Source organism: Odocoileus virginianus, chromosome 5 (genome assembly GCF_023699985.2).
Source record: "Odocoileus virginianus isolate 20LAN1187 ecotype Illinois chromosome 5, Ovbor_1.2, whole genome shotgun sequence".
Taxonomy (NCBI): Eukaryota; Metazoa; Chordata; class Mammalia; order Artiodactyla; family Cervidae; genus Odocoileus; species Odocoileus virginianus.
This window is the reverse complement of record NC_069678.1, coordinates 34,948,770-34,973,244: the sequence shown is the minus strand read 5'-3', so window position 1 is coordinate 34,973,244 and position 24,475 is coordinate 34,948,770. Positions and strand designations below refer to the sequence as shown.

Sequence of the window (24,475 nt, the reverse complement as noted above, 5' to 3'; positions counted from 1 at the left end):
CTGTGACAACCTAGAGGAGTTGGAAGGGGAGGGAGGCTGAAGAGGAAGGTGACATTTGTATACCTAGTATCGCTCCATGCTGATATATGGCAGAAACCATCACAGTATTCAACTTTGTGTGGAACACTAATTGGTTCAAGATTGAGAAAGCAGTACGACAGGGCTGTCTGCTGTCACCCTGTTTGTTTAATCTGTATGCTGAGCTCATCATGAGAAATGCCGGGCTGGATGAACTACAACCTGGAATCAAGATGGGTGGGAGAAACATCAACAACCTCAGATATGTGGATGATACCACTCTAATGGCAGAAAGCGAAGAAGAACTAAAAAGCCTCTTGATGAGGTTGAAGGAGGAAAGTCAAAGAGTCGGCTTAAAACTAGATATTAAAAAAAACTAAAATCATGGCATCTGGCCTCATTGCTTCATGACAAATAGAGGAGGAGAAGGAAGCAATAGTAACAGATTTCTTCTTTTTAGGCTCTAAAATTACTGCAGATGGTGACTGCAGCCATGAAATCAAAAGACATTTGCTCCTTGGCAGGAAAGCTATGACAAACCTAGACAGTGTGTTGTAAAGCAGAGACATTATTGTGCCAACAAAAGTCTGTATAGTCAAGTCTATGGTCTTCCCAGTGGTCATGTATGGTTGTGAGAGCTGGACCGTAAAGAAGCTGGAGCACTGAAGAATTGATGCCTTCAAAAACTGTGGTGCTGGAGAAGACTCCTGAAAGTCCCTTAGACAGCAAGGAGATCAGACCAGTCAATCTCAAGAGAGATCAACCCCGAATACTCCTTGGAAGGACTGATGCTGAAGCCGAAACTCCAGTTTTTTGGTTGTCTGATGCGAATAGCTGACTCATTGGAAAAGTCCTGTTGCTGGGAAAGATTGAGGGCAGAAGGAGACAAGAATGTCAGAGGATGAGATGGCTGGATGGCATCACCGAGCAATGGACACAAACTTGGGCAAACTTTGGGAGATGGTGAGGGACAGAGAGGCCTGGCATGCTACAGTCCGTGGGATTGCAAAGAATCAGACAACTGAGCGACTAAACAACATCATAATGTTGTAAAGTAATTATCCTCTATTTTAAAAAAATGAACTCAAAAAAGATTTCATATACAATCAAATGCACACAACTGAGTGTCTAATTTGATGTTTTGACAAATATATAAACCTGTGTAACTCCCACCACAATCAAGATATAGAGAATTTTTATTACCTGAAAAACTCTCCTGTGTCCTATTTGCCACTAGTACCATCCTTCTCTCTGTTGTTGTTATTTAGTTGATAAGTTGTGTCTCACTCTTTCGGGACCTCACTGCCCACCAGGCTCCTTTGTCCATGGGATCCTCCAGGCAAGAGTACTGGAGTGGGCTGCCATTTCCTTCCCCAGGGGATCTTCCCAACCCAGGGATTGAACCCATGTCTCCTGCATTGGTAGGCGGATTCTTTACCACTCAGCCAGCAGGGAAGCCCTCTCTCTCTCTATCCTCAGGCAAAACTGAGTTTCATATGCTTATTTTCCATCTGTATTTCTTTGGTGAGTTTTCTCTTCATATTGTTTGCCCATTTTTAATTGGACTTCTTTTGTTTTCTGATTGTTGTGTTTTCTAAATTATAGTTTATTTTACCTGTCCTAGAATTTCACATAAATGATCTCAGACATATTATTGAACTTCTTTTGCTCAGGATAATGTTTTTGAACCTCATCCTTAGATATAATGTATATCATATTTCATTCAGTTTTTCTTGCTGAGTAATACTACACTGTGAGCTTCCCAGGTGGCTAGTAGTACAGAACCCACCTGCAAATGCAGGAGACGTAAGAGACACGGATTCAACCCCTGGGTCAGAAGATCCCCTGGAGGAGGAAATGGCAACCTGCTCTAGTATTCTTGCCTGGAAAATTCCATGGACAGAGGAGCCTGGTGGGCTACAGTCCCTGGGGTCACAAAGAGTCAGACACGACTGAGCAGCTAAGGACACACTATATTTAGGCTAGATATAGATCACTTCATTCCAGTCAGGGATTGAGCTCATTCAGAGCTGGACTTCGGTTCTAAAAAAGGCTTATCTATTTCCTGTTCATTCTTCTTTCAAAGATGTAGTCCTTTAGAGTCCAACTGAAATTCTGGGACATCCACCAAAGTCTCTCCTCTTTTTTGTTTCTGTTGTTCAGTCACGAGGTCCTGTCTGACTCTGTGACCCCATGGACTGCAGCATGCCAGTCTCCTCTGTCCTGCACTATCTCCCAGAGTTTGCTCAGACTCATGTCCATTGTGTTGGTGATGCCATCAAACCATCTCATCCTCTGTTGCCCGCTTCTTCTCCTGCTCTCAGTCTTTCCCAGCATCAGAGTCTGCCAGTGAGTCAGCTCTTCACATCAGGCTGCCAGAGTATTAGAGCTTCAGCTTCAGCATCAGTCCTTCCAATGAACAGTCAGGATTGATTTCCTTTAGGATTGACTGGTTTGATCTTGCAGCCCAAGGGACTCTCAAGTGTCTTCTCCAACACCACAGTTCAAAGGCATCAGTTCTTCAGCGCTCGGCCTTCTTTATGGTCCAGCTCTCACATCTGTAGTGATGTGAGAAAATCATAGCTTTGACTGTATGAACCTTTGTCATCAAAGTGATGTCTCTCCTCTTTGCTGGATCCCAAATTCCAATTTTGTGCCTCCAAGCCTGTAAAGATTGCCAGAAGCAATCTAGATTCAGCTTCTTAGCTTCTCAACCTTACTTTTGCTTTCAGATATATGTGTGTGTGTGTGCGTGTGTGTGTGTGCATATATTTTCCCCCCCTTATCTTTCCAAGCTATTCAGTAGGAGGGTTAGTCTGAGACAACCTAATAAGCCATTGCCAGAAGTATCTTTTTATTCTTCTCCCCTTCCCCTTTTCCATCCCAGCCCCTGCTAGAATATTCACATTTTTGCTGTATCTAATTTACTGTTATAGTCCCTAGCACAGAATAGAAGTCAGTAGGTATTTGTTGAGTTAAATAATGGATGAATTAACATTCTATCTGAGGAGATAGAATGGGCATTCAAAACAAAATATTTTTCCTATAATTTTTCAAATTTAAGAGAAAGGTATCCATGAGCATAATTATGCTGAGTTTTAAACTGGTACTCAGGACTTTTAGAGTTCTAGTCTCTTATTGGTATTTCCGCAAGGTCTTAACATCATTTGGTTTTTATTTCTCCCTTTGTAAATGATCTGTTATTCTCTCACTGATGAAAATTGTTATTAAAATTTAAGAGCTTTCAAGAGAAAAAATTAAATGGAATTTCCCTGGTTGCCTAGTGGTTAGGATTCTGGGCTTTCACTGCTATGGCCCAGTTTCAGTCCCTGGTCAAGGAACTGAGCTTCTGCAAGCCACATGGTGCAGCCGAAAAAAAAAAAAAAAAAAGAAAAAATTTAAAAGATGAAAAAAAAAACACTGGAATTAATGTTCTAATGAAGCAATCAAAATACTTTGGTATAAGTTTAGGTTTATAATTTCTATTATTAAATTCTACCAGTGAATACAAATGACAGGTAAATTGTTATCATGTTTTAAGAGGTAAAGATAAAAAATTTCATAAAAAATTATATTTTGCAATTATGCATAAATGTTTGTCTGTGTTTTCTCCCCCTCTTCCTTTAGAGCCATTTTAAGTGCCAGATCTAGTTATTTTGCTGCAATGCTGAGTGGCTGTTGGGCTGAAAGCTCCCAGGAGCACATTACTCTTCAAAGGTAAGCATAATTTTTACAAGGAAGCTTGACTGCAAATGATTGCAAATAATACTTCATACCGAGCGCTTTTCATGAATCTGATTACTCTGTCTGTTCAATGAAATGTTTCTCATCTGATGGAATTCCACAAGTACACTTTCTGAAAATGAGAGGAAGTTGAGAGTGTTTAGTGATAGAGATAATGTGTTACTCTTCTCAGACTTCCATAACAAAATACCACAAACTGGTTGCTTTAAGCAACAGAAATTTGTTTTCTCACAGTTCTATAAGGCACCAACCAGCAAGGCTGGTGCCTGATGAGAGCTCTTACCTTAGGTCCTTTAAATGTGGATGGGCACTTTCTGCTGTATGCTCCAGTGACCCTTTTTTTAGTGCATGGAGCTGGGGGACCACAGAGGGGAAAGGAAGGTGGAGGGAGAGAGCTCACTCTCTGGTGTTATAAGGACACTAATCCTATCAGATCGGCTAGGGCCCTACCCTTATTACCTCATTTAACCTTAATTATTTCCCTAGAGAGCTTCCCTGGTGGCTCAGATGGTAAAGAGTCTGCCTGCAATGCGGGAGACCGGGTTGGATCCCTGGGTCTGGAAGATTCCCTGGAGAAGGGAGTGGCTACCCACTCCGGTATTCTTGCCTGTGAAATCCCATGGACAGAGGAGCCTGGTGGGCCATGGTCCTTGGTATTGCGAAGAATTGGACGCAACTGAGCCACTAACACACACACACACATTTCCTTAGAAGCCCTATCTCCATATAGGTACACGGGGGTTAGGGCTCCAATATGTGAATTTAGGTGTATGGGGGAACATAAATTTTTAGTCTGTAATAGGTAGTTTCTTTATTAAAGAATAATTTGCATAGGTGTGGATTTCAGTGACCTATGATAGTGCATTGGTGAATCTACAAAATTGGGGCAGTTTATATCAACTGCTGAGACAGTTATTAAGAGATGAACTACTTCCTTACAAGGTGAAATGGAATATTTTTTGGTCACAGATGATCACTGTGAGAGTCTAGAGTGTACAGTAGTGGGGAGGGCTTTCTCAGTAGGAAAACTGCCTGGGAGTTCTGAGGGAGAACTCCCAGCTTTCATCATTCTCACTGCTGATGCTTCCTCAACTCAGTCAGTCTTGGCTAGAGGCTTGGATGTGGAATGGTGGTAGTGATGATTCCATAACAGTGGATGTGTGAAAAGTATTGATAAACTCTCACTGTTTTTCACACTAGTCTATAATCTTTAGCCTTGTAGGTTACAGCTGTCTGATTCCTTACTAAAATCAATCCCCAAATGCCTCTCATTTGTAATTTCTCACTCTTGAAAAATGGAAAATTAAAACATTATTTTTAAGAATATGTTATGTGTTTTTATCTCTTTTCATGTTTCATTTATTTAATAGAAATGAAACATACGCAGAAGAACCTAAACCTCTTTTCTTTCATACCAGGGTTTCTAGAGTTACGTTTTAGTTCTCTCACCTACTGTTTTGATCTGGCAACCACTAGGTAGTTCTTGATTATGGAAGATTTTATATGCCAAGCAAATAGTTTATTAGCCTGTGGGTAAAAAGAATGTGTAGTTGAGTCAGTCAGTGAAATTTTATCATCACTGTTGAAAAACAGCCTGAAAAATATGTGCCCTGCCAATAAGATCTCTTCCTTTATGGTGAATTTAAAATATCTGCTGAATATTGGAAGAGAAATAATGCTTGCAGAGGCCAGAATTTCTGTAACTGTGTCAGTTCTAGGGATAATCATCATTCTAGTGTAATTTTGGAAACATGTCCAGGGATTGTGTTTCAGATGTTTTAGATAAGATATCTTTTTAAAAAACTATCTACTCTCATTAGAGGTGAAGTCACTAAAAATTTAAATGGAGAGGTAACCATGTGATTCTGTTTAGTCAGATAAACATCAAAAGAGGTGTATGATTATTGGACCTTATTTGACAGCAGGGGAAAGTAATTTACAGAAAACACTTTGTCTTATTTCCTAGAAGAAGTCTTAGTTGCTTATAGGTTTAGTGACAGTGTTTTTACTATCTGATACCAATTGCATACACCTTTGTTCCTCTTTCCAAATAGATTGTGTCCTTAGCAGTGATAATACCTTACAATAACATCATATATTTTCCATGTTACTTCCACAGTTACTATGCTCTTTAATTTTTAGATTCAGTCTTTGAGGGAGCTGGTGTATTCACAGATTACAGATGAGAAGAAAAAGATCAGATAAATTAAATCTCTTTCAGGGGCTCCTTGGCAAATAAGTGCTATGCTAAATATAAGTTACATGTTTGTTGATTCTTAATTCAAAGTCCTGTAGTCACTGAAGAAATTAAAAGTTTCCCGTTGGTATGTGTTCTTGAACTCATTCAGACTGCTCTTTTCCACTGTTTAAATCAGTGATTTTTCCATAGGAATGGAAAGTTCCTGGTAATTCCTTAGGGAATGCATGGCATGGGGTTGGGATATGGGCACATCTTCCACCAGAGCTGCTCTACTATTATCTGTTCTTTATCACTCAAAACAACCTCTGTGTTTAGCTGTGGGAATACGTTAAAGTGAAAGTTAAGTCACTCAGTCGTGTCCGACTCTTTGCGACCCCGACCCTGTGGACTTAGCCCACCAGGCTCCTCCGTCCATGGGATTCTCCAAGCAAAAATACTGGAGTGGGTTGCCATTTCCTTCTCCAGGGGATCTTCGTGACCCAGGGATTGAACCCCGGTCTCCCGCATTGCAGGCAGACGCTTTCAATACTCATGAGTGATCAGATTTTTTTTTTTTTTTTGATGAGTGATCAGATTAAACTTTCAAAACACAGGCTTTTAAAGGTGGAGTCTGTCTATTAAGAGGTTAATAGATAAAGAAGTAGTAGCTTAACTGTTGGTCTCTATTCCACTACCTGTAATTTTCCATCTTCCATTATGATGGAGGTAATGGATAAATATCTCCTCTTAGAATATGGCTCAACTGCTGCTGATCAACTTTAGTGGTATGTTCAAGGGAAAACCAAATAGAAATAGCCAAATTTGTTTCAAACTGTCATTACGAATAAGTAGACTGTACGCTGTAGCAGTGCCAGCAATCATCAGGCTCTCTCCTACAGTATGTTCCCTTTACTTCTTTTTTTTTATTAGTTGGAGGTTAATTACTTTACATCATTACAGTAGTTTTTGTTATACATTGAAATGAATTAGCCATGGATTTACATGTATTCCCCATCCCGGTCCCCCCTCCCACCTCCCTGTCCACCCGATCCCTCTGGGTCTTCCCAGTGCACCAGGCCCGAGCACTTGTCTCATGTACCCAACCTGGGCTGGTTATCTGTTTCACCCTAGATAATATACATGTTTCAATGCTGTTCTCTTGAAACATCCCACCCTCGCCTTCTCCCAGAGTCCACAAGTCTGTTCTATACGTCTGAGTCTCTTTTTCTGTTTTGCATATAGGGTTATCGTTACCATCTTTCTAAAGTCCATATATATGTGTTAGTATACTGTAATGGTCTTTATCTTTCTGGCTTACTTCACTCTGTATAATGGGCTCCAGTGTCATCCATCTCATTAGAACTGATTCAAATGAATTCTTTTTAATTGCTGAGTAATATTCCATGGTGTATATGTACCACAGCTTCCTCATCCATTCGTCTGCTGATGGGCATCTGGGTTGCTTCCATGTTCTGGCTATTATAAACAGTGCTGCGATGAACATTGGGGTGCACGTGTCTCTTTCAGATCTGGTTTCCTTGGTGTATATGCCCAGAAGTGGGATTGCTGGGTCATATGGCAGTTCTATTTCCAGCTTTTTAAGAAATCTCCACACTGTTTTCCATAGTGGCTGTACTAGTTTGCATTCCCACCAACAGTGTAAGAGGGTTCCCTTTTCTCCACACCCTCTCCAGCATTTATTGCTTGTAGACTTTTGGATAGCAGCCATCCTGACTGGCGTGTAATGGTACCTCATTGTGGTTTTGATTTGCATTTCTCTGATAATGAGTGATGTTGAGCATCTTTTCATGTGTTTGTTAGCCATCTGTATGTCTTCCTTGGAGAAATGTCTGTTGAGTTCTTTGGCCCATTTTTTGATTGGGTCATTTATTTTTCTGAGTTGAGCTGGAGGAGTTGCTTGTATATTTTTGAGATTAATCCTTTGTCTGTTGCTTCGTTTGCTATTATTTTCTCCCAATCTGAGGGCTGTCTTTTCACCTTGCTTATAGTTTCCTTTGTTGTGCAAAAGCTTTTAAGTTTCATTAGGTCCCATTTGTTTATTTTTGCTTTTATTTCTGAAATTCTGGGATGTGGGTCATAGAGGATCCTGCTGTGATTTATGTCAGAGAGTGTTTTGCCTATGTTCTCCTCTAGGAGTTTGATAGTTTCTGGTCTTACATTTAGATCTTTAATCCATTTTGAGTTTATTTTTGTGTATGGTGTTAGAAAGTGTTCTAGTTTCATTCTTTTACAGGTGGTTGACCAGTTTTCCCAGCACCACTTGTTAAAGAGGTTCTCTTTTTTCCATTGTGTATCCTTGCCTCCTTTGTCGAAGATAAGGTGACCATAGGTCCGTGGATTTATCTCTGGGCTTTCTATTCTGTTCCATTGATCTATATTTCTGTCTTTGTGCCAGTACCATACTGTCTTGATGACTGTGGCTTTGTAGTAGAGTCTGAAGTCAGGCAGCTTGATTCCTCTAGTTCCATTCTTCTTTCTCAGGATTACTTTGGCTATTCGAGGTTTTTTGTATTTCCATACAAATTGTGAAATTATTTGTTCTAGTTCTGTGAAAAATACCGTTGGTAGTTTGATAGGGATTGCATTGAATCTATAGATTACTTTAGGTAGTATAGCCATTTTGACAATATTGATTCTTCCAATCCATGAACACGGTATATTTCTCCATCTGTTTGTGTCCTCTTTGATTTCTTTCATCAGTGTTTTATAGTTTTCTATGTATAGGTCTTTTGTTTCTTTAGGTAGATATACTCCTAAGTATTTTATTCTTTTTGTTGCAATGGTGAATGGTATTGTTTCCTTAATTTCTCTTTCTGTTTTCTCATTGTAAGTGTATAGGAATGCAAGAGATTTCTGTGTGTTAATTTTATATCCTGCAACTTTACTGTATTCATTGATTAGCTCTAGTAATTTTCTGGTAGAGTCTTTAGGGTTTTCTATGTAGAGGATCATGTCATCTGCAAACAGAGAGAGTTTCACTTCTTCTTTTCCTATCTGGATTCTGTTGTAAGCTAGGGTCTACTCCTTACTGGCTCACCTTGCACAGAGCTGCTATTTTGTCATTGGAGGCTTATTCCTAATCAGCTCCTTTATTTCTAATGCTGCTGTTGTTGTTGTTTAGTTGCTAAGCTGTGTCCAACTTTTTTGCAACCCCATGGACTGTAGCCTGCCAGGCTTCTCTGTCAATGGGATTTCCCAGGCAAGAATACTGGAGTGGGTTGCTGTTTCCTTCTGCAGTAGATCTTCCCAACCCAGGGATTGAACCCATGTCTCCTGCATTGCAGGCAGATTCTTTACCACTGAGCCAACAGGGAGGCCCACTTCTAATACTAGCACACCAGAAATGAAGATGCATTTCTTTTTGACTCTTTCATCTTGCTTGGTATAACAAGGCTTTCTAATGCCAAAACAAAAGGGAGATTTTCTGACAGATTCTGGATTTTATCTACATCTTTTATTATTATTATCATCACACAATATGATTTGCTTTCCCCTCTTGTTGTTCAGTCACTCAGTCATGTCTGACTGTTTGTGACCCCATGGACTGCAGCATGACAGGCTTCCCTGTCCTTTGCCCTCTCCTGGCGTTTGCTCAAACTCATGTCCATTGAGTCGGTGATGCCATCCAACCATCTCATCCTCTGTCGTCCCCTTCTCCTGCCTTCAGTCTGTCCCAGCATAAGCCTTTTCTCCAATGAGTCAGCTCTTAAATAAATAAAAATAAAGCATCTTTTTTTATTTCAGGCGGCCAAAGTATTGGAGCTTCAGCTTCAGCATCAGTCCTTCCAGTGAACATTCAGGCTTGATTTCCTTTAGGACTGACTGGTTTGATCTCCTTGCTGTCCAAGAGACTGTCAAGAATCTTTTCCAACACCACAGTTCAAAAGCATCAGTTCTTTGGCTATCAGCCTTTTTTATTGTCCAGCTCTCATATCTGTACATGATTACTGGAAAAAACATAGCTTTGACTCTACGGACCTTTGTTGGCAGAGTAATGTCTCTGCTTTTTAATAAGCTATCTAGGTTGGTCATAACTTTTCTTCCAAGGAGCAAGCATCTTTTAATTTCATGGCTGTAGTCACCATTTGCAGTGATTTTGGAGCCCAAGAAAATAAAGTCTGTTACTATTTCCATTTTTTCCCCATATATTTGCCATGAAGTGATGGGACCAGATGCCATGATCTTAGTTTTCTGAATGTTGAGTTTTACACCAGCTTTTTCACTCTCCTCCTTCACCTTCATCAAAAGGCTCTTTAGTCCCTCTTCACTCTCTGCTATAAGGGTGCTTTCATCTGCATATCTGTGGTTATTGATATTTCTCCCAGCAATCTTGATTCCAGATGTTGTGCTTCACCCAGCCCAACATTTCACATGATGTTCTCTGCATATGAGTTAAATAAGCTGGGTGACAATATACAGCCGTGATGTACTCCTTTCCCAGTTTGGATCCAGTCTGTTGTTCCATATCTGGTTCTAACTATTACTTCTTGACCTGCATACAGGTTTCGCAGGGGACAGGTCAGGTGGTCTAGTATTCCTATCCCTTGAATAATTTTCCACAGTTTGTGGTGATCTACTCAGTCAAAGGCTTTAGCGTAGTCAGTGAAGCAAAAGTAGATGTTTTTCTGGAATTCTCTAGCTTTTTCTATGATCCATTGGATGTTGGCAATTTGATCTCTGGTTCCTCTGCCTTTTCTAAATCCAGCATGTACATCTGAAAGTTGACAGTTCACATACTGTTGAAGCCTAGCTTGAAGGATTTTGAGCATTACTTTGCTAGCATGTGAGATGAATGCCAGTTGTGTAATAGTTTGAACATTCTTCGGCATTGCCCTTTTTTGGGATTGGAATGAAAACTGACCTTTTCCAATCCTGTGGCCACTGCTGAGTTTTCCAAATTTGCTGGCATATTGAGTGCAGCCCTTTCACAGCCTCATCTTTTAGAATGTGAAATAGCTCAGCTGGAATTCCATCACCTCCACTAGCTTTGTTCATAGTAATGCTTCCTAAGGCCCACTTGACTTCCCTTTCCAGGATGTGTGGCTCTAGGAGAGTGATCACACAATTGTGCGTATCTGGGTCATGAAGATCTTTTTTGTACAGTTCTTCTGTGTATTCTTGCCACCTCTCCTTAATATCTTCTGCTTCTGTTAGGTCCATACCATTTCTGTCCTTTATTGAGCCCATTTTTTGCATGAAATGTTTCCTTGGTATCCCTGATTTTCTTCAAGAGATCTCTACTCTTTCCCATTCTACTGTTTTCCTCTATTTCTTTGCATTGTTCACTTAAAAAGACTTTCTTATCTCCTTGCTGTTCTCTGGAACTCTGCATTCAGATGGGTATATCTTTCCTTTTTTCCCTTGCCTTTCACTTCTGTTCTTTTCTCAGCTATTTGTAAGGCCTCCTCTGCTTCTGCTGCTGCTAAGTTGCGACTCTGTGCAACCTCATAGACCATAGCCCACCAGGCTCCTTTGTCCACAGGATTCTCTAGGCAAGAATACTGGAGTGGGTTGCCGTTTCCTTCTCCACAGACAACCATTTTGCCTATTTGCATTTCCTTTTCTTGGGGATGGTTTTGATCACCGCCTCTTGTACAATGTTACGAACCTCCGTCCCCTTCAGGCACTCTGTCTATCAGATCTAATCCCCTCTTGTATTACATATCAAATTGACTGTGTCAAATTACCACCTAAAATGTTATTAGTATCATGGTGTATAAAGCTGTCAGAAGGTTAAAGCATATTTAGGAATTTTACTTTTTAAAAAAATCACCTTTAAAAAATTTTTATAATGTAGCAAAGTAATCTATAAAACAAATTGTCTTTCACATTAACTTATATTGTAAATCTGAGTAGATGTTTCCAGGGGTAGTGTGGTATAGTAAAAAGATCATGGACTTTGGTGTCCTCATAGGAAGTTCTACATCCAGGCCCAAACTGTTACATGACTTTGGGACATTGCTTACCTTCCCTGAGCTTTCTGAGGTTGTTGAAAGGAAAAGCTTGGCATAGTGTTTGGTGTTTAGTCTGTAGTGCTGATTATTATTTGCTTTTTATTCTTTCCTTAAATGGTGTTCTCATTTTTCTAGAGAGTAAAGGGTTCAAGTGAGGGCCATTTCCAGGACTAGGACAGCCAACACCTGCTTTGCTTGGTCAGTAACCTCTTTTGGAACTGTACCACTGTTGTATATCTGTGGGATGTTTTCTGCAATAGATTAAAATTGAAATCTTGTCTGTCCTTACAGAAAAGAACCAATTGTTTTTTGGTTCTGTTTTGAGCTGGTAGTTCAAAGATGTAATGCATGTGACATTTTAAAATGGGACAGCCTTCAATAAATTAAGGTAGGAATAGTGGAATCCTATTATCCTAGTTTTAGGGCTTCCCAGGTGGCGTAATGGTAAAGAATCTGCCTGTCAATGCAGGAGATGCAAGAGACATGGATTTGATCCCTGCATCAGGAAGATCCTCTGGAGAAGGAAATGGCAACTGGCTCCAGTATTCTTGCCTGGAATCCCACGGCCAGTGGAACCTGGTGGGTATAGGCCACGAAGAGTGGGACACGACTGACCAACTGAGCACACACGTGTAATCCTAGTTCTACCCATGTCCCAGAGTTGGAAGGTGGGAGAATAAAGCTGAAAGGAAGTTCCCCTGGTGGAAAGGGGACGTTTTCCACATCCAGTACTGGAAATTGAACGGCCAGTATTTCCATAAAGAAACCCCACATGTTTCCATTTTATGTAAACAGAAGTCTTCCAGGGGTGGCTTGAGACTTTAGAATATAAATTTGGATTTTTTCATCTCCCTTCAGAGACCCCTGGCTTGCTCTGAACCTTCAGGATGACCTTTTCAAATGTAAGTCAGGTCATATTTCTCTTCTGGTCAAAATCCTTCAATGCCTTCTCATCACAATTAGAACTGAACCCAAATCTTTATCATAAGCTATAAGAACCTGTATGATCTGACCCATAAGATTCTCCCAGACTTCCCCACCTAAAGAAGCTACAGCCCAACTCTCCAGTTACTTTTTTCTATGTTATTCTGTTAGATTGTCTTCATTTTTCACTGTTAACATCATCTTCGTACATTTGTTGACATGGGCTTTCGTGGTGGCTCAGACAGTAAAGAATCTGCCTGCAATGCATGAGACCCGGGTTCGGCCCCTGGGTTGGGAAGATCCCCTGGAGGAGAGCATGGCAACCCACTCCAGTATTCTTGCCTGGAGAATTCCATGGACAGAGGAGCTTGGTGGGCTACAGTCCATAGGGTCACAAAGAGTCCGACTTGACTCTTGAGTGACTAAGCACACACATTTGTTGACATATTTATTGTCTATGTCCTCTCTTTAGAATGTAAGGTCCAGAATAGCGCCTGTCATTCAACAGATATTGAATGTAAATGAATGATGAATGAGTGAATGAGGCCCTATGTTACCTTAGCCCACATATGGAGAAACCTGAAACTTTAGGAAACACATATATAGCATAGAGGTTTTAGACTGGGTGCATGTTATCTCTGATCCTAGTGCTCTGTTCTCTCATGGTCTTTTAATTTTTTCTAACTGTTGAGTGTATGTAATACTTTCATCTCCTATAGGATTTTATTCTGTTTACATTTAAATGGGAATAGTGCTTTAAATCTTTCCATTTATTTAAACTGTGTGTTATTGCAGTAATTTTTTTTTGGCGAGTCAGTTGATCATGTCTTTATAAACATTTTTCATAAAAATACAGATGACTTACAATAATGAGGCTGCAATTTAATAAAACAGCTGTCAAGACAGCAGGAAAACAGTTTCTTGCTGTTTTTATAGCTATCATATATATTGATATATAAGCTCAAATATCCAGATTTTGCTGTTTATTTTAATACAAATTTTATTTCTACCTAGTCATTATTTTCCTTTGCTTAAATATGTCAAGTCTTAGAAGAAACTATTCTTATAAATATTCAATCCTCATTAACACTAATAAGAATGGCTCTTGAAATTTCAAGGAAAAGTGCATGGAATGTAACTATTATGCTACTGTTTTGTATGAACAAACTACAGATAATATAGCATAATTATACTGAGATCAACTCTTGTCATATCCATGTGTATAAATGAGCATATTTAGAGATCTGGCTTTTTTCTAAGTATTAAAGAAGAGATGTGGAGTTTTGAATCAGCAGAAACGAGTAGTTAGCCATTGTAGAAGCCAGTAAATATATATTAAGTAAATTTAAAAATATTTATATGTTTTCAATTCAGTATTCCTTCTGAAGGTTTGGGAGATGCTTGCAACTACCCTAATAAGCCATTTATTAAATATTCATTAAACATTTATTGAGCATATATTATTTAAGGCCACAGAATCAAAGCAAACACCTTTCTGAGTCGTACCCTGTAGAACTCCCTTTCTTTTCTTCTTGCCTTTCTCCTTGTCTCCCTTTAGCAGACATTAGATTCTGTGCTTAACAGACTGTGAATGTCTTATCAGCACTGTCCCCAGCCTGCTTCCATGCAGAGCTCCAGTATTATGCAGGGAAAGGAAATTCTGATCCTGGGAATATTGAATCAATGCTGATATTCTGCTTCTACTAGAGATGCAAGGGTAAATGAGACACAAATCCTGCCCGCACAGAATTCAGTTTAGAAGGAGAAACAAATATGTAAACAAAGATATTATAAGTCAGTTTGATAAATGTGATAATGGAAGTGTGTGTGTGTGTGTGTGTGTGTGTGTGTGTGTGTGTATTATACTGCTTAAGAGCCCAGGCATTGGAGTATGGATTTAAATTCCAAATTCCAGTGCAGTCTGCCTGGATTTAAATTCCCGTGCATCACTGGCCACTTGATGTTGGGCAATTTATTTTTCTCCCAGCACCCACCTCCACGGGCAAGTTACTTAATTTCAGTTTTTTCATTTATAAGATAAGACTAATAATAATAACCTCCCATTGAGTTGTTATGATTCAGTGAGATAATTGCATTGAAATGCTTATTAGCTCAGTGACTAAATCATAATAAATGCTCGATAAAAGTTATTATTTATGTTTAACATTCAATGATTTCCTTTTTTTCCCCCTTGGGAGTGTTAAGGAAACAATCAGAGGTAAAGAGCCACGTGTCTTGTGTCTAAAAGATGAAATAAATAGAGAGGAAGAGAATTTTAAGCAGAGTGAACAGTATGTGATAAGGAACAGATGTATAAGGAACTGTAAGTCGTTCAGGTATAGGAAATGGTAGTTTGCTTATCCTGGTCCTGGAACAGCTGCTAGAGAGAGAACCAGAGATCATATAATAAAGAACATTCTATACCAAGCTAAGGAATTTGAGCTTTTTTTCCTAGGTCCTATGGAGAATTGCTAAAGGGTTTTAAAAATCAGGGACTATGTCAGATTTACATTTTAGCAAAGTCACTCTGATTGCAATGTGTGAAATGGGATGCAAGGAGGTAATTTCAGGCAAGAAGCCTACATGAGAGTACTATGATGAAGTATAGTACAGATGAAAGAAACTGAGAGGCTAAACTGGGGCAACAAAAGGGGGAAATATGTAGCAAATGGGCTTCCCTGGTGGCTCAATGGTAGAGAATCTGCCTGCCAATGCAGGAGACAAGGGTTTGATCCCTGGGTTAGAAGATCCCCTGGAGAAGGAAATAGCAACCTACTCCAATATTTTCAGGTGGCTCATTGATTAAGAATCTGCCTGCAAAAAAAAAAAGAATCTGCCTGCAATGCAGGAGCCACAGGAGACATGGGTTCCAACCGGGTCAGGAAGATCCCCTGGAGGAGGGCATGACCATCCACTCCAGTATTCTTGCCAGGAGATCCCTTGGACAGAGGAGCCTAGCAGGCTACAGTCCATAGGGTCGCAAAGAGTCAGACACGACTGAAGTGACAGCACACACCAGTATTGCCTAGGAAATCCAATGGACAGAGTGCAGACCATGGATCACAAGTCAGACACGATTTAGCGACTAAACAACGACAGCAACAGACAGCAATGGCTGAACTCAAAAACATTTGAAGGTATAAAATGATAGGATATAATGAGAAAGAGGATTAAGATGAACCTCCAGCTCTGACTTAGGCATCTAGATTATTATTCAGTCTTCTGTTATTCCTGTTTTGTTCATAACACTGTTACAGGACTCCTTGCATCTTGTTCTACCTTCTAATCCTCTGTACCAAAAAGAGTGAATTATCTGGTAACCATTGGGCATTGGTCAGGACGAACTCTGACCTAAGAGTTAATTTGATGATGAGAGGTAATTTGATTTCTTTTCTCTTTTCTTTGCTGAATCTGTGGAAAGAGGTGATGGGAAGAAGGGTATCTGCTATCCATTTTTGCTATCTGTTGGAGTTCTGAAGGGGGCCCAATAAATTTCTTCCTGCTCACAATAAGACAAAAGAATCAGCAGGTGAAATTAGAAAACATTTCCTTAGTTTTTGATAAGGCAAGCTCTGGGAAATAGTGAAAGACAGGGAAGCCTGGCATGCTGCAGGCCAAGGGTTGCTTTTATGCAAAAGTCAAAGTTGATTTGCTTGCTATGTCTACTCTAAGATAGGCCACTTGAGAGAAAGTCTGAATCTGGATAGCAGTACACTTCTCCCCCACCACCTCTTACCACTGGTTCAGCAGTGAAAAAAGGAGAAAAGAAATCAGTTTACCTCTCATCTAGAAAGCTGAGAGCCAAAAATTGATGCTTTTGAATCGTGGTATTGGAGAAGACTCTTGAGAGTCCCTTGGACTGCAAGGAGATCAAACCAGTCAATCCTAAAAGAAATCAATCCTGAATATTCATTGGAAGCACTGACACTGAAGCTCTGATACTTTGGCCACCTGATGAGAAGAGCCAACATTAGAAAAAATTCTGATGCTGGAAAAGACTGAAGGCAGGAGAAGGGGATGATGGAGGAGGAGATGGTTGGATGGCATCACCGACTCAATGGACATGAGTTTGAGCAAGCTCTGGGAAATAGTGAAAGACAGGGAAGCCTGGCATGCTGCAGGCCAAGGGTTGCAAAGAGTTGGACACTACTGCACAACTGAGCAACAACAAGAAGTTCCTCTTGATCAACAACCAGTGGTTGTTGTCCACCAGCCAGATAATTAACCTTCCTTGATACAGAGGAATAGGGGAGCAGGGGAGGGCCAAGATGCAAGAAGTCCTGTAACAGTGCTATGAACAAAATATAAGAGTAATAGAAGGCTGAATCTGGGGTGCTGGGAGAAGAAGTCGTGAACTGAGAGGCTGAGATCTAGTAGTCAATGGAACATAAAGGTTATCACCTCAGACTACTTCTTTAAGTCATGTCTTTTAAATCTGTAAAACGAGGATGTTGGCAGAGCTAGAGCCGCTGGATAGGTATTACAAATTAAGAAATCTGTATGGCATAGCAAGAATCTTTCTAGTGAATGGAGTAGTTGTTCATCCCAGGCTTTAAGCAAAATGAGAGGCCATTTTTCAAAGATGCTGAGGAGGATTTCTTAATGAGCCAGAGGTTGAACTATGACCTCTAAAGTCCTTTCTAACTTTGTCTCTCATGGAAGATGCCCAACAAAGAATTATTATTTTATCATATACTAATAACATTTTACAATATATAAAAACCCACGCATAGCTGCAGTTATAACTTCATTTTTAAATTAATAGCATACTTCATGGGTGTTATTTGAAAATTGTGTTCTTCAGATAAAAATGAGATTAGAACTTTATCTTGACTGAAAATTTATGGGAAAATAGAATGTATCATTGATATCAGTTAAACCTTAATTATATCTGGATTTGAATTTAGTTTTCTTTTATTTTTCAGTATAAGCCATGTAGAAATGAATGTTATGATGCACTTTATATATGGAGGAACTTTGGACTTTCCCGTCAAAGCTAATGTTGGGTAGGTATTATTTTTTAATCATTTTAAATATAAAAATATTGATATTTTGTGGCTTCTGCTTTATTGAGCTGTGTTTACAAGTGTCAGTGAAGTAGAAGTTTCACTTTTATTATTTATTTTGCTGTATGTTGTACATATTTTGGTAATATCTAAAAACAGTAAGTCACCTTATTTAGAAGAAAAGATGATCTAGCTATTCACAGTAGTAAGATTAAGAAAAGTCTTTATTAGACTTAAATAGAAGGAAATGGCCACCCACTCCAGTATTCTTGCCTGGAGAATCCCATGGACAGAGGAGCCTGGTGGGCTACAGTTCATGGGGTCCCAGAGTGGAACATGACTAAGTGACTAATTGCTGCTATGTTTGAAAAACTTAATATTTGTTTTGGAAAATAAATGACAGATTTTTGTAAAGTTATTTCAACTTTAGTCAAATTTGGAATTTGATAAATTTTTTTGCTACTTTATTTTTAAATTTTAGAATGTCAAAAGAAAAAAAACCCTAAAAGTAATTTGAGAATATAGGCATCCTAAAGATCCACAATGGTATGGTTCTTTAGTACTCTATGACAACATGCCATCTAAGCTGCTGAAATCCTACTGGAGAGTGAAATCTATCTTGCTCTTCTAATTTTCAGGATGTTCTCTCCTTTTATTGCTACTCTAACATCACACGAATGAAGGCTGCTCTTTTAATTGTAAATATTTATTAGTTCCTTTAGTTATAAACTGAATGAATATGATTTGAGGGAGAAAATATCATGAGTCACAGGGATTGAGTACTGAAGTTTTGCCCCTGGAAACCTGTATGAAATTTTATCATGGAATTGAGACTTGTAGGTTTCCTAAGTACCTAGCGTATGTGTGGGCTCTTAGAACTCCTTGCCAATTGAAAGAAGCAACAGAAACCCTCTGAGTCATTGGATGCCACCTCTAATCTCATGGTACTCTGTGGGCATTTTCAATGTGATAAGCATCAATTAGTTGCCCTCCTCCTAAATTTTTATTTATTGTGAGGAGCTGTAACTGTATAGCCTTTGAAGCAGTTTCCTGGGCCTTGTTGTATAGATCACTGAGAAGATGAGGGGAAGTTGTAAAACATCTCCAAATTTACTTTGTGTTATTCTCCACAAATCAAATCAAGCTACAGTGCTTTTAACCTTCGACCTATGTGCTTTTAATAATCTGTATAGAGTACTATGTAGGGCAGAAAGTTAGAATTAAAATAATTAAGATTATTATTTTCTCTAAACAAACTGTTTATCATTAAGAAATTATTGTGTATTATGCCTTGGTATTTAAATAGAAGAATTAACAGTGCATCTATTTTTATTTTAGTCAGATACTCAATATGGCTGATATGTATGGACTAGAAGGATTAAAAGAAGTAGCAATCTATATTTTAAGAAGAGATTACTGTAATTTCTTTCAGAAGGTAATTATTGAGTCTCAGCAATCTTTTACCTAGTACCTAAAGTAATCTATTATTACCTCTTAGATTCTTAACTCTGTTAGTATTGTCGTTTTAGCTAACGGTAACTCTACTGAGAAATAACTCTTAGGACATGCTTGTATAAAACAGAAATCAATTCAGATAATTTTAAATAAGATAAAACTGAGGTGGGGGTTTACTGAAAGAATATGGCAATATCCTATATAATTCAAAACTGGAGTACACAGTTGGGACTCTCAGTTAGTTAGGGTTTGGAACTGAGAGAAAGGAAGCTGGAAACTAGGGTTACTTTCTCCATTTATCAAAGGGCACCACAGTGCTTCATCAGTTTTTTCCTCTGAAAAAAAACTCCTTTCTACCACTTCTCTTTATAGCATGTACTTGGAGTGGGATATAGTTTTCTTCTACTTCTCCAGGTGCTATATGAATACTGACTTTTTAATTTTAGTTTATGCAAACTTAAATTTGTTGTCTAAAGAAAGGTATTGTACTGTTTATTTCAAAGCCATTTGTACATTGTTTTAATTTTCTCTTATTTTTTATTTTCTTATTTATGCCTTTCTTTGTAAACAATGGCCATGTATTATGTTTATAATCATCAAAAAACAAGTATTAAAAGGATTGTTTAATAAATAGTCCCCTCTTATTGGATACTTGAACCAACAATATGCATTGTAATGAGGTAATTTTAATAATTTTAAGCATATGTAATATTAGATTTTTATGTTGGGTAGGACTTTTCCTATCTCTTTATAAGTTGTATCTGAGATATCACCCCATGGGTTAAAACAGAGGCATGAACTGGGTCTGCCACCACTACCAACCCTTCCCGTTTTACTGAGAAACAGTTAAACTCCTCAGGTACCTTTATCAAGCCTTTAATCAGTTACCATTCATTCCAGCTTTTATAAGGAAGGGAACTAGAAGAAGGGGCACAGTCTGTGATATCCTCAGCACTGTAGAAAGTAAAGAATCCTAGTAAAAAGAGTTTTCCTTCTCTTTCATCTTTTTTCCTCATCTTCCCTGCCAAGTGAAAGTTAGCAGGGAGATCCAAGACTATATCCCAAATAAACATTAAAGATAGGGATATTTGCAACGAGGATATAGTGTCCTCTCAGCCCTGAGATGGGAATCTACCATGGACATCTGTATAACCAGACCACTCTGGAACTTCTATCAAAGAAGAAAATACTAAGAGATTTCTTGGAAGAGCCTAAAGTATGTCTCAGGAACCAGTGAGAATATACTTGAATATGGAGATTCCTAAAAGGAGAAGGAGGCTTGCTGGAGAAGCCAGTACTAGCCTGGTGACTAGAGACAGTAGTTATTTTCATAGATAGAAAAAAAATAAAAGTCCATTCCATACCCCAAGTATACATGGTATGCAAGGAAAGAAAAGGACCTTAGTGGTTCAGTGAAGATTAGAAGAGGCTGATACAGGGTCAGATAACACTGTGTCCCATGTAGGGAGGCATCGAGCATCGTGAATCCTAGAAGAACCTTTGTCCACTGAGAGGCTGGGGAGAACTTCGGTCTGTCACTTAATGAGCCGCCACATTAGCAAAGGCCACGAGCATCTGGATTAGATCATTCAAGGACATCTTCCTATTACCCTGCTGGTCACTGGTTAATTACTTAAAGTGACCATACCCATCCACAGCCCTATTCCAAAGGAGTTAGACCCACGAAATGGAGGGGCAAGGGATCATGCTCTACTCTGCATTCCAGACCTCCCCAACTCAAAGTGTAGTCAGTGATGGGGAACAAAAGATTTAAATTAAGTGTGAGATAGGTGTTAAAATAGTACCATACTGATTTTAAATACCAAAAGTAACCAGAAGGTACTGGAATGCGCCTGTAATCATTAAAGGATGGAAAAAAGGTGAATTTGACACAACTTGGTTGATAGCACTAACTGGGGATAAAAAGTTTTATGTTAGTATCTGCTTTAAACTGAGATTCCTCAATAAACCAGTTACATGAAACATTTTGAGACTAATCTCTTATTATGGATTGTCTTTGGACCACTGCTTCTACTTTTTAGTATGTTCAAGAGTATACATAGGTTACATGCAGCTTTCAGAATTCCTCTTAATTTTAAAAAATACAACGTATTTGTTGCCATTAAAAGAATAGAAGGGCCTGGCTAGCTCAGTGGTAGAGCATGAGACTCTTAAAAGAATAGAAGGTGAAATTCTTTTGAATTATCAATATGGTGTGTTTTGTTGAAAACCTTTTTATTCTATTTTAATATAGTTTATATTACTGTGGTAACAGATATTTAAGATCAAACTTTTTATTGATCTGATCTTGAAATTGTTTGCTTTACTACCTTGGCAATATATACTTTGATAAATATATTTTTGAATATACAATTTTTAACTTCTAGATCTCAATTATGCAGTTTCTTGGCAGTGACTTAAATATAGTAAATCTATAGTAGCTCATCCCACAGTAATATATGTTGGGGTAAAATGTGGTGGTGAACTGGCCCCAGAACTCGTCAAGCTAGCTTCAGTCATTTCATTAACGTCACAGTCTTGCCTTTATTCAAGTAAATTTTAGAACTTCATTTATATGATTATAGTGGGTTCTACATTACATGCTCTTTGCCACTGATTTAAAAATATATTTTAGGTTATGATTTAAATAGATGTCTTCCCAAATTTTATAAGCAGGTTTTGAAAACGACTAAAAGGTCCATCATCCTATTACAAAAACACTTAGGAAATCAGCATTTCCATATAAGTAAAATTCTTAGAAACCTAAAGTTATCCCTTTAAGCCAGGGATCAGTAAACTTTTACTATAAAAGGCTAGATAATTAGTATTCTAGGGTTTATGGGCCATACAGCCTCCATCACAGCTACTCGGCTTTCTGTTGTAGACCAAAAGCAGATATGGACCGTATGTAAATGGAACAGCATAGCAGTGTCCCAATAAAACTTTATTCACAAAAAGAGTCATGGTTTGCCAGCCATTGCATATAAGCAGCAAATTATTTTGCAGTTTAATATTTTTTATGGAATATTGTGGAAATTATGGAATTTTATGGAAATCCAACATCTGTTGGATCATAGAAAAAGCAAGAGAGTTCCAGAAAAGCATCTACTTCTGCTTTATTGACTATGCCAAAGCTTTTGACTGTGTGGATCACAACAAACTGTGGAAAATTCTTCAAGAGATGGGAGTACCAGACCACCTGACCTGCCTCCTGAGAAATCTGTACACAGGTTAAGAAGCAACAGTTAGAACTGGACATGAAACAACAGACTGGTTCCAAATCGGGAAAGGAGTATGTCAGGGTGTATATTGTCACACTGCTTATTTAACTTATATGCAGAGTACATCATGTGAAATGCTGGACTGGATGAAACACAAGCTGGAATCAAGATTGCTGGGATAAATATCAATAACCTCAGATATGCAGATGACACCACCCTTATGGCAGAAAGCAAAGAGGAACTGAGAAGCCTCTTGATGAAAGTGAAAGAGGAGAGTGAAAAAGCTGGCTTAAAATTCAACATTCAGAAAACTAAGATCATGGCATCTGGTCCCATTACTTCATGGCAAATAGATAGTGGAACAATGGAAACAGTGACAGACTTTATTTTGGGGGGCTCCAGGATCACTGCAGATGGTGACTACAGCCATGAAATTAAAAGACGCTTGCTCCTTGGAAGAAAAGCTATGACCAAACTAGACAGCATATTAAAAAGCAGAGAGATTACTTTGCCAACAGAGGTCCATCTAGTCAAAGCTATGGTTTTTCCAGTGGTCATGTATGTGTCAGCGCTGGACCATAAACAAAGCTGAGCATCAAAGAATTGATGCTTTTGAACTGTGGTGTTGGAGAAGACCCTTGAAGAGTCCCTTGGACTGTAAGGAGATCCAACCAGTCCATCCTAAAGGAGAACAGTCCTGAATATTCATTGGAAGGACTGATGCAGGAGCCGAAGCTCCAATACTTTGGCCACCAGATGCAAAGAACTTACTCTTTGAAAAAGACCCTGATGCTGGGAAAAGTTGAAGGCAGGAGGAGAAGGGGACGACAGAAGATGAGATGGTTGGATGGCCTCACTGACTTGATGGACATGAGATTGAGCAAGCTCCAGGAGTTGGTGATGGACAGGAAAGCCTGTCATGCTGCAATTGATAGGGTTGCAAAGAGTTGGAACTGAACTGATGGTGGAGGCATTTCTGAAGACGCTTTTGCCCTTCTCTGAGTGCACAGTATCTTCAGAAGTACATATTTAGAGACTATATATACAAATTGGTTGATTGCTGGTCTTTATTAAGTGTATAAATTCAGATCACAACTAGTGAATGTGTACAAAGAGAAACTGAATTGTATACACCCCAATAGGGCAATAGATGTGCTTAGGAACATAGTCCAAAACCTGAAAATATATGGTACAGGCAATATGTAGCACATATTGAGGCTTACCATTCAACTGTGACTTATATCAAATCCCTTACAATTATACAGTGGAAGTGACAAATAGATGCAAGGGATTAGATCTGATAGAGTGCCTGAAGAATATGGGCAGAGGTTTGTGACATTGTACAGGAGGCAGTGACCAAGACCATCCCCAAGAAAAAGAAATGCAAAAAGGCAAAATGGTTGTCTGAGGAGGCCTTACAAATAGCTGTGAAAAGAAGAGAAGGCAAAGGCAAAGGAGAAAGGGAAAGATATACCCATTTGAATGCAGAGTTCCAAAGAATAGCAAGGAGAGATAAGAAAGCCTTCCTCAGTGATCATTGTAAAGAAATAGAGGAAAACAATAGGATGGGAAAGACTAGAGATCTCTTCAAGAAAATTAGAGATACCAAAGGAACATTTCATAAAAAGATGGCCACAATAAAGGACAGAAACAATACAGACCCAACAGAAGCAGAAGATATTAAGGAGAGGTAGCAAGAATACACAGAAGAACTATACAAAAAAGATCTTCATGACCCAGATAATCACAATGGTGTGATCACTCACCTAGAGCTGGATATCCAGGAATGTGAAGTCAAGTGGGCCTTAGGAAGCATCACTACGAACAAAGCTAGTGGAAGTGATGGAATTCCAGTTGAACTATTTCAAATCCAAAAGATGATGCTGTGAAAGTGCTGCACTCAATATGCCAGCAAATTTGGAAAACTCAGCAGTGGCCACAGGACTGGAAAAG

General features: G+C 38.9%; 1 protein-coding gene across 6 annotated transcripts in view; it reads left to right on the top strand.

The window, feature by feature from the left end:
* Positions 1-24,475, top strand: part of BTBD8 (BTB domain containing 8) — a 92,884-nt gene that overhangs the window by 37,800 nt on the left and 30,609 nt on the right. For 4 of the 6 annotated variants that reach the window (XM_070467760.1, XM_070467761.1, XM_020892918.2 and 1 more), the window contains 3 exons: positions 3,646-3,735; positions 17,766-17,846; positions 19,185-19,281. In XM_070467760.1, coding sequence (XP_070323861.1) covers positions 3,646-3,735; positions 17,766-17,846; positions 19,185-19,281 — 268 coding nt within the window. Of the gene's footprint in view, positions 1-3,645; positions 3,736-12,215; positions 12,305-12,385; positions 12,496-12,774; positions 12,819-17,765; positions 17,847-19,184; positions 19,282-24,475 lie in introns of those variants that run through there. The other 2 variants (XM_070467762.1, XM_020892921.2) reach the window with 2 other exon arrangements.